General features: G+C 37.8%; 1 protein-coding gene across 2 annotated transcripts in view; it reads left to right on the forward strand.

Moving 5' to 3' along the window:
• The window catches only part of PRKD1 (protein kinase D1), a 175,456-nt gene that overhangs the window by 149,201 nt on the left and 15,351 nt on the right, over positions 1 to 10,904 (forward strand). For both annotated transcript variants that reach the window (XM_027767664.1, XM_027767665.1), the window contains 3 exons: positions 1 to 102; positions 749 to 847; positions 1,742 to 2,009. The exon at positions 1 to 102 is cut by the window's left edge and continues 1 nt beyond it. In XM_027767664.1, coding sequence (XP_027623465.1) covers positions 1 to 102; positions 749 to 847; positions 1,742 to 2,009 — 469 coding nt within the window. The remainder of the gene's footprint in view (positions 103 to 748; positions 848 to 1,741; positions 2,010 to 10,904) is intronic.

The following is a 10,904-nucleotide window of genomic DNA, read 5'->3' on the forward strand; positions in this document are numbered from 1 at the left end:
TTTGTTGTTATGGAAAAACTCCATGGAGACATGCTGGAGATGATCTTGTCAAGTGAAAAGGGCAGGTTGCCAGAACACATAACGAAGTTTTTAATTACTCAGGTAAGAAATCAATTAGACACAGAAAAAGATAATATTTAATATCAAATGTTAGCACTGTTTAACTACAGCTCTCTAGCCTTGTTGCTTAGTCCCTACTTCCAGTCTAAACTCCACTCAAAAAGGTTGCAGCAACTTATTATCTTATTTGATTTATAGCCATGTTATTCAGAGTCGGTATACCAAATTAGTTGTAGGTATGCAGGCCTGTGCAGTAAAACTGTTTGTGAAATTTTAAAAGGCACATTGGTTGAGTCCTGGTTCTTTGAAAACATGTAAGAATTAGTATCTTCGTTAGATATTGAATTCTTTTATCTCTTGGGTCGTCTGAAAAGTTATGATGCATTTTTTGCATAGAACAATACGCCACAACTTTTCTGATGACCCAGTACACCTGTGTTGGATGCTGTAAAAGTAGTGTATTATCATAAGATTTTTTTATTGAATCATATTATCATATGATTTTTATTGAAATCTGCTTAGACACCTGCTATGTTTATCTAACTCATTTTGGTGTCCTGAACATAAAGAAGTTTGACTGTTCGTTGTGGGTTTTCTTCTGGCCTTTTAAATTTTGTCTTGTAGAGAACATTTTGAAATAAACGAACAGACCAAAATGAAATTATTTTGGTGATTTTCCTCTTTATAGATACTTGTGGCTTTGCGGCATCTTCATTTTAAAAATATCGTTCACTGTGACCTCAAACCAGAAAATGTGTTGCTAGCATCAGCCGATCCTTTTCCTCAGGCAAGTATAAAAGCCTTTCTCAGCAAAAAGTGCTGTCAGCATGCTGGCTCCCCTGCTGCATCCTGCCATCTTTTTCCCCCTCAAAACCTGTATTTGTTTCACGTTTTTTCTGTTTGTTTTCATCCATTCATTCCCATCTCATATTTTCAGGACTGTGACAGTGTTACTCTGGCTCCCTCCAGCCTGCGTTAATGTACACCCGTGCCTTGTCATTCTGCTTTCCAGCTTGTCTAGAACTGGCAGCCCAGGCCAGTGCTGAAAGCACTGTCCTGAGAGTGAGAACACTTAGGAGTCCCAGAGATGCTACTGGCTCATTAATGCTGGGCAAGACATTAAATTTGGTGTGGTTCTCAAGGACAAGGGCAAAACTTTCTTCCTTTGCTCAACTCAGAGAGTGGGAAGCAATTAGGTCTCTCCCCAAGGACCCATCTGTCACACATGCCCTGACCAAGGCGCTGTCCTGCCACGCTTTCCTGGTATCTTCGGGTCCTGCCTAGATGCCAATGCTGAGCTAATTTTTAGGATCATTGTGGATGTCATGATGAATCTCTGTACTTAAAGTTCATCCTTTACTTTACTAAGCCCTTCAATCCTCCACTTTTTTTATTTGCTTATGTTCCTGATTGGTAGATAATATTAGCTGCTTCTGAGTATGCTTATTTTAATATTTGTCTCTTTGAGGGGAGGAAGGGAGAATGTTTAGTATTTTTATGAATGAAGCCTACTTCTGTATCAGTCTTCAAGAACATAAAGTGAAAAACAGTATTACCTCTACCATGAGAAATCAATATCATGTTGTGGAAAGTATTATGATTATCTCTGACAGAATTGAGCTAAGAAACACAGACAGACAATTGTGAATTTACAATTTCTGCAAATGCCTATTGTTGACAGGTAAAACTTTGTGATTTTGGTTTTGCCCGAATCATTGGAGAGAAGTCTTTCCGGAGGTCAGTAGTGGGTACTCCAGCTTACCTGGCTCCTGAGGTTCTAAGAAACAAGGGCTATAATCGCTCTCTTGACATGTGGTCAGTTGGGGTCATCATCTATGTGAGCCTAAGTGGCACATTCCCATTTAACGAAGATGAAGACATACATGACCAAATCCAGAATGCAGCTTTCATGTATCCGCCCAATCCCTGGAAGGAAATCTCTCCTGAAGGTAACTTCCATCATACAAAAATGATAATAGTTTACCCCTTAAGTGTTATGTATTAACTTGTGCTTATTGCATTAATATATGTTTGTTGTGAAGGACCCACTGGAATTTGGGTACAGATTGATTCAGTTGGGAGAGGGGAGTGAGAGGTAAAGGAAAGGGAGACCAAAAATAGATCTTGATGAAATGTGTGTATTTATTTACTTATTTAGGAAATTTATAATAAGAGCCAAATGAAAAACAAGGGAAGTTACTCATCTTTTGGTATATTTCCTTAGACTTTTCAAGTAATTATGCATCAACATAATGGTAACAAGGAATCTTTAATAAGGGCATGCTTACTATCTATCTAGTTCTGTATTGGGCACTTTTAACTATTAACAATGCAAGAAGTTTTTGACATTGCTATTTTAATTACCATATTACATACCAAGTTCTTTGTCTACTATTTTTCTTATAAGACACAAAAGTATGTATAATATTTTATTTGGCTATTTCCCCAGAAATTATAGGATGTTTCCATCTGCTCAGTTGTAGAACATTCTTACATATAATATTTGTAAGTATCTGTGATGACTTCTTTAGGATAGATCACCATGGCAGTGTTACATTATTCTGTCTTATATTCTTAAACATTTTCTTCCTCTTAAAGGAAAACCAATAGTTTTCAAAGAAAAAATAGTAACCAACAAGACAGAAAAAATGACCTTTAACAGTTTGAAAAGGAGTTCTTCAGTGAGCATACTTTAGAGTTTATTTAATTCTCATAAAAAATCCTATAAGATAGAGTTTACTACTGTACTATATTTCAAGGGAGAAAACTGAAGTGAAAGAAGTGATACCTCAGGTCAAAGTCACAAATTAGTAAATTACAGGGCCAGAATTAATTCCCAGATGATGTGAACATATACATTCTTTTAACATTAGTCCTGCTTCTATTCTAGTTTACAGGCATTGTCTACTTTTTTTTTTTTCCTTTTGGCACTTGCTCTCACTGAAGAGACAGAGAGAGACAGAGACAGTGAGAGGGAAAGTAAGAAACCACCCCCCGGGGCGGGGGTTGTGGCCACACTGCAGTTCCTTTTCCTTTATTCTCCTCCCAGGATATTGGGCATGCATGCACACCTGCCCAGTGTGAGTTTCAAGCCACCAGGTCCAGGACTTGAAACAAGGTCAGCCATGTGAAAGTCTTGCTATGTAACCACTATGCCACCTGCTGGCCCTGGCAATATCTTCTTTTAAGTTCCTTCTAACTGTTCAGATTTTCATCCTTAGGAAGGCTGATATATTTACCAATAGACATCTCTTATTTCATAGCTGTTATTGCCTGTGTTGATATAGAAGTAGGAAAAGAGTGTTTTGCATGTAAACTGCTTAAAGTAAATTGAGTTCTTAGACTTCTATTGGTATTAAATGGCAAGAGTTATCCATTTTCAGAGCTTCATGTTACCATTAACAGCAACCATTAACATTCTCTAGTTATAAGTCATGACTAGATAGATATATCTTAAAGGAATCAGCCAACCAAAAAAAAAAAGAAAGAAAGAAAGAAAGAACCATCATGTATGCCAAAGGGATAATTAAATACTTAAGATGATTCAACAGAGAAAAAAGTAAAATGTGATTATTTTGATTTTCCAGAAGACAGAAGAGAGAAAAGTATCAAATAACCTTGTGACCAATATTCTTGTTGAGAAACATTACGTATAAATAGAGTTAACCAATATGCTTGTTATCTCTAATCCAGAAATTCAGTAATATAACTTGATGCTGCTACCAGAATGCAAATATGGAATATATATGATTTATTATTAGTATTAGAGATCAGAAACATAGATATTAATGACTCAAGAAACAATTGTTGGAAAATCACAGTATACATCCATTATCTAGGTAAAATAAAAATAAAGAATTGAACATAGAAAGTGTTTTAAAGAACTTGAAAGCTAGCTGGGGAGAGGAGTTGTATGAATTTGGAAAAAATTATTATTTCTTTGAATTATTCAGAAGAGGAAGAATCACTCTAGACTTGACTAGCCAAAATGGTATTTGCAGAAGAAAGATAACTTAGGTCAATCAAGAAGTATACATTCTACTTGGCTATAGATATCTAAGTACTAAAACTTTTACCTGGACAAAGTGATTTGGAGACCAGCTTGAGTGAAAGATAGAAGCCTCTGTTGTCCAAGTGACTCAGTATCAGCTGGTAATTAGCTGGCCTCTGCTCTGTACCTCCTTCTGGCTCATCCTTGCCTTTGGGGCATGGGACTTGTATTACGGTTGCTAACATAAACTCTGGATGGCAAGTGAATTACCGAACTGCTGGTGATGAGCAGAACTCATGCTTGAATACGTGTAGAGAAAAGGTAGTTAAACTATGTTATGTCAACTGAGGTACCACAGAAGTTGTTGCTGGCCTAGGCTTTATACCGCTATCTGTGGAGGATAAATTATTCCCCAGTTAGAAGTTACAACAGGGCTGTACCAAATAACTTTAAGTATGTTGGATCTAACAAATACACAAGCAAAATTAGTGTCTGGCAATGGGTGGTCACGACTGATACTTGATCAAGTTTTGGTATAAAGATATTTTAACTATACCAGAAACACTAAGAATCCAGGTATCAGGAAATAGAAATTTAGGTATCTCCATAATTCTAAAGTCAAAGGTAAAGGTCAAGGAACGGGATAGAGGCACAGCAGTGACACTTTGAAGGGCTTCCCACACGGGAAGGTCCTGGGCACACACCTAAAAGGCGCTGGACGTGCCAGTGCTCATGACCTGAACTTAGCTGAAGCTGGGGGTGGATCATGGAGTGAAGACCGTTTTGAGGATACCTGTTTTTCTGTCTGTCTTTCTATTACTCTCTGTCTCTCATTCATGGGAGAAAGAAGAAAATAAACTTTTAAATAAGGACAAATTTCAATAGTCAAGCAGTTTGCAATATACTCCTATCTGTCATTCTAATTAGTCATCACCTTTGAGCTTTAGTTCCTCATCTGTAAAGTGGAGTAGAAATCCTTGCCTACAAAAAGAGGTTGTAATAATGACTAAATGAGGTAGAAGATATGAAAGGCAACTAACTATAAAGGCAGCTATGGAATGAACCAAGGGCTTAGATTAGGAAGACAGCAGAGCTCTAAGCTAAGGAATTGCTCTGGCTGTTAACCAAAAGTTGATTGTATGGGGACTAGCAGTTAGCGTAATGGCTATGGCACTGTGGTTCGAGTCCCAGACCCGGTGGCTTAAACTCACAGTGTGCATGTGTGCCCCAGATCCTGAGAGGAGAATGGAGGAGAAGGGATTGCGGCGTGGCCATCCCCCATGGGGAGTGATTTCTCACTTTCTGTCTCCTTCTCTCTATCTGTCTTACTGGCGAGTACACCCGCCCTATAGCAAAAACCTCTCCAAAAAAAGTTGATTGTATGATTTTAGAAACTGTATAAACTGATGGGCATGTTTCCCCAGTGTTCTTTGGATACATTTCTAGCTCTCTTTTTTGGTGGTACGTCCACACACACACACACACACACACACATGTGGTACGTGCACACACACACACACACACACACAAAGAAAAAAAAAATTATAGGATCTTTACAGCATACCTAGGTGCATCAGGTGAAAAAACATATGTATATATCAAGCGTTTTGTTTTGTTTTGACTTTTCATCTTAGCGTAGACATAGACTTGGTGCAATATAATACCTAGATGTGAACACTCATTTCGCTGCTTGAACTTCACAACAGTCTTTGGAAAAACAACTTGCATTAGTCTCCTTGTTATTATATATTGGGCCATTGGAAAAGGCATGACACATTTTTGCATAGTCAAACAGAAAAATATCTCATGGATTTTCTGACAACCCAATATAAACTAGAAAAGTTGGGTGGCTTATGTGAGGTCACAAAGTGACCTTCAAATCAAGGGCTCGGGCTTGAAGTGAATTTGTCTCTATTCTTTACATTATACATTGCTGTATGCCAATGTCTATTCCTTATGGCTTGGTATTTAGGAATCTATAGAAATATTTTACACATTGACTATTCTTACTATGATAATGTAATAAGCTGAGTATTGGCATTCTGGAGATATACTTACTAATTCTCAGTGAATTAATTAAGGCTCGCTCTTCCCTTTAAGTAAGAACCCTACTTCTAACTAAGGAAAATAATTTATCGATTCACGTAGCTGGGAAAGGAGACCTCAGATTTAGCTGGACCCGATAGTTCAAATGTTAATTTCACCATCCCTCAGCTCTGCTTCACTTTATGATGGCTTCTTTCTTAGACGACTCTTCACGTGGTGCAGTAATCTCCCCGCAGCTCCAGGCTTATTACTCTTTCTTGTACATCACCTCAGAATGGAAGAGTGATCATCTCTCAGTAGCTTACAGGGTCCCCGAAAGGGGCACTGATTGGCTATGCTTAAACCCATAATACCCTGAGAACACTCCCACAGTCCCTCCAGGAGCCTGGCTCTGATTGGCCATATGGATGATGATAAGCCCCTTCAGGTACAAGAGAGAAGATTCCTGTAGAGAAAAGATGTCAGGCTAAAAACAAACCCAAAAGCATTAGCAGATGTCTGTTACAGAAATAGAACTTTATGTGTGTGTAAATCAAGGTATCATTTGAAAAATGAGAGAAAATCTGAGGGGAACTTAACCTACCAAAGTTACAAGTAAAATGGAGGTACTGATTTTAATTAAATTTTGAACGAAATGGTATTAATGGCTATCATTTCTACAGCATTTGCCCTGTAGCCGAGTATTACTGTAAACACTTTACATATATGAATGAATTTAATCAGCCCCAACCTTTGCCTTTGCATAAGTACTATTATTGTTTCCATGTTAAAGCTGAGTTAATGCCAGCACAGCGGGTTAAGTGGCTTGCATGGGCGGGGCCAGGGTGCAAATCCTGTCAGCTGGTTCCTGTGTAGATGCTCTTAGCCACAATGTTTACAGCCTCTTGATTATCCTCCTAATGGATTTAGCCATCCTGTCACATTAAATTTTTAATATGCTTTCATTGGCTTAGAGCAAAAGTAGCAACTGCAATTTTTAATGATCTCTGAAAACAGGATCATCTCATAGTCAAGAAGTGAGCTGAGAGCTCTACTACTTAGGATCTTGGTGAACTCATTTATGTTACTTACGCTTTTAGGTTTCAGTTTTCTCTTCTGAAATATGATGATACTAATTCCTACCTCCCTGGGTTGTTACAGTAAGATTGTGATGGAGAGTGCTTAGCACGGTGACTAGCATAACTGGATTTAGCTTAAACGTATTTATTGCGTTCTATTTCCCAGTTACTTTACATAGCCTCTCTCTGTCCTTCTATCCATCTATCTGTTTTTTATATATGCATGTATATACACACAGATAACTACAGTTATGTTTAAGTTATATAACCAAACATATTTATGTATATGTGGCTATAGGGAGTATAATAATATAAATATAAAGCTTTACATAACTGAATACAAACATTACATATAATTATATGCAGCTAACTACATGACTACATCACATGCATAGCTATACATATATGCCTATGTAAGAATACATGTATATAAACAAAACACCTCAGCGTAGCTTCCAGCTTATCATAGGGAAGGAGTATGGGAACATTGCAGTTCATTCTAAAGGAGGGTTGTGTGTTCTGCCATGTTTTATTGCATCATTGTGACTACCCAGACGGCTGCTTGTTATTACCCAGTATATCCATCAGTACCTGTCAGTAGTTACAGGGCCCCAGCTTTATCTTCTGCTGGTGTAGGCTAGCATTCAGCACATCCATCCTATTACCTTTCTCAGTTCCTTGAAAGCAGGTGTGCTCCTATTTTAAAATAATCACTTAATTAGGCAAATTTACTTTATCTTATGGAAAAAGCACCCATTATCACTTAAATATTCTTTTATATGACCAGGTAAAAATAGGGAAAATTGTGCTTTTTTTGATCATTTACCAGTATCACCTCCTCTCAGGATTTTTTTTTTTTTTTAATTCTCAGAAGAAAAAGAGATGGAAGTTATCCTCTGTGTTTGTCACATCTGGTACCTGGTAGGGGTGAATCCTGGATGTTACTAAAAGACCCAGAAAATTGCATGTTACATTCTGTCAGTGATTTAAAAAGTAGGTGATAGGACAGTAGAACCTACAAATGGAAAAACTAGCTAATAGTGAAAACAAATATTTTAAGCAAGAGATACCTACTGAACTTGAGAACCTCTTTGATAATGGCTTGTTCTGGATAATCTGTCATGATCTAGCTGTGGAACTATTGCAGGCATTTTTACTTTGGTATGCCAACAGTTAAACAGAGGAATTGGTTAAAAATGGGGATTCCCTGGCTCCACACCCATGAATTGCCATTGTGCTTTGGAAACATAAGAAATCCATGGATTAACATTTCAGAAAAGGTACTACAAATCCCAGAACCCCTGAAAGACCTGACAGCTGACTATGTTGAAAAGAGTTTTTTGGTTTTTTGGGGGGTTTTTTTTGTTTTGTTTTGTTTTGTTTTTAGAGGTTTTTGCTATAGGGTGTGTGCGCTCGCCAGACAGACAGAGAGAGACATAGAGACAGAAAGCAAGAAATCACCCCCCAGGGGGTACGGTCATGCCACAATCCCTTCTCCTCCATTCTCCTCTCGGGATCTTGGGCACGCACACACACGCACCCGGCGTGAGTTTTAAGCCACCAGGTCCGGGACGTGAACCGCGGTCGATTATGTGGGAGTCCAGCGACATAGCCATTACGCTAACTGCTGGTTCCCAAAAAGAGTTTTTGAATTAAGTTTTTAATACCCAAATGTAGATAAATTATAAAATTCCTTTCTTATTCCTAACATCTTTTCTCCATCAACATTATCCTGATTATTAGATATCTGATATCAGGACATGCAATTTGTTCATAATTTCAGCTTTATTTCAATACAGAATGACATTAAAAATAAGAATTAAAATAAGAAATACAGGCATCTTTTGTGGAAAAAAAAGAAAAAAATATATATAAACTCCAGAACAGGACAATCCAAAAAGTTGTAATAAGGAAGCATGGGGAACAAGCAGTTAGCATAATGGCTATTTCGCTGGACTCCCACGTAGTCGACCATGGTTCACGTCCCGGACCCGGTGGCTTAAAACTCACGCCGGACGCGTGTGCGTGTGTGCCCAAGATCCCGAGAGGAGAATGGAGGAGAAGGGATTGCGGCATGACCATCCTCCCTGGGGGGTGATATCTCGCTTTCTGTCTCTATGTATCTCTCTGTCTGTCTGGCGAGTGCACGTGCTCTATAGTGAAAAACCTCTCCAAAAAAAAAAAAAAAGGAAGCATGTAACATATTTGTCATGATTTTGAGCACTCAAATTTCTCTTTTTAGAATTTCCTTTATGTGCAAGGTCAAGAGAGAGGGGAAGCATCTCCCCAAATGGGCAAGGTCATGCCATAATACTTTTTCCTCTACTTCTCCAACCCAGCAGGATTTTAGGCACACACACACATGCTCAGTGTATTTCTCAAGCCACCAGGGCTGATTTGAGTTGCAGTCCTCCATGTGAGATCTGGCTTCCTGTGTACTGCACTTAACTACTGGGCTGTATGGTCAGCCTTATATTTACACTTAAATCCCCCTATGAGTGGGCATAAGGTGTGAAATTTGGGTTTATAGGTAATGGGCACTAAGGGATTTGGATTATAACCTAGAATCTGTCAGTCAATAACAATTATCTCTAAATTATTCCACATGTTTCTTATTAGTTTTAAATTTTAGGTAACCTTTGAACCAAATATGTCTGACTTAATTGTAATTATGTGAAAATTTTAAATAACGTATTATCTATAGCACTGGGAATAAGGAGAACAAAGAGGAAATGAAGTGACCTCTAAGACCCTTAACCTCCTCAGAGTCCATAATGGGATTCTGCCTAAGTGAATGACTGGTGTTATCTGCATTTATATGTATGGTTTAATGGCTGGTTTAATCATAAGTTGAACATTTGTAATCAATGTTACACATATTATCTGTCCATATAGTTATTATTTCTACATGCCTAGATATAAGCCTTCCACTGTGCCAGGCACTATCCTAAGTTACAAGGTAGACACCACAATTATTTAATATAGCTAAATAAATTAGAAAGAGGAGGACAAGAAGCTGTAGAAAGCTGCAATGAAAGAATGCATATGTTTAGTGAAAGGGAATCAGGCCTTTTTAAAGTAGTGCTTCTTGAACTATCTATAATAAAAAACCAGGTGTGTTTTATTTTAATTTCCAAACATATGGACCAGTACTTTGTAAAATATAGAAGTGTGAGAGAAATGTCAAGTAGTTATAAAAGTTTCCAAAGACTTAATCTTAAATTTTATACTTATTTCGTTATAGATCAATAACTAATAGTTCACAGATCGGCAATTATCTGTAGACCTCATGTTGAGTAGCACTGGTTTAGAGTTAATGAATCAAGCATTAAAGATACTGTATTTGTTATTTAGAGCAATGGAGGTAATCAGAAGAAAAATTATATTTAGTTTTTTAAAGTTTTTCAGAGAGATTTTTGCTGTAGGGCATGTGTACTTGCTAGAGAGATAGAGACGGAAAGTGAGAAATCACCCCTAGGAAGGGATGGCCAAGCCACAGTTCCTTCTCCTCTACCCTTCTCTTGGGATTTTGGGCATGCACACACACACACACACACACCTGGTGTGAGTTTTAAGCCACTGAGCCTGGGACTCGAAACATAATCAACTACATGGGAGTCCAGTGATGTAGCCATTACACCATCTGTCGGTCCCAGAAGAAAATTTTTAAATAGTTAAATAAGAGTTTTCTGGATAGTGGCTCTAATAATATGAAGAAAGGATTTTCTTTTTCTTTCTTTTTTTTTTTT

This window comes from Tupaia chinensis, unplaced genomic scaffold (genome assembly GCF_000334495.1).
Source record: "Tupaia chinensis unplaced genomic scaffold, TupChi_1.0 Scaffold144353_1, whole genome shotgun sequence".
In the NCBI taxonomy this organism is placed as follows: domain Eukaryota; kingdom Metazoa; phylum Chordata; class Mammalia; order Scandentia; family Tupaiidae; genus Tupaia; species Tupaia belangeri.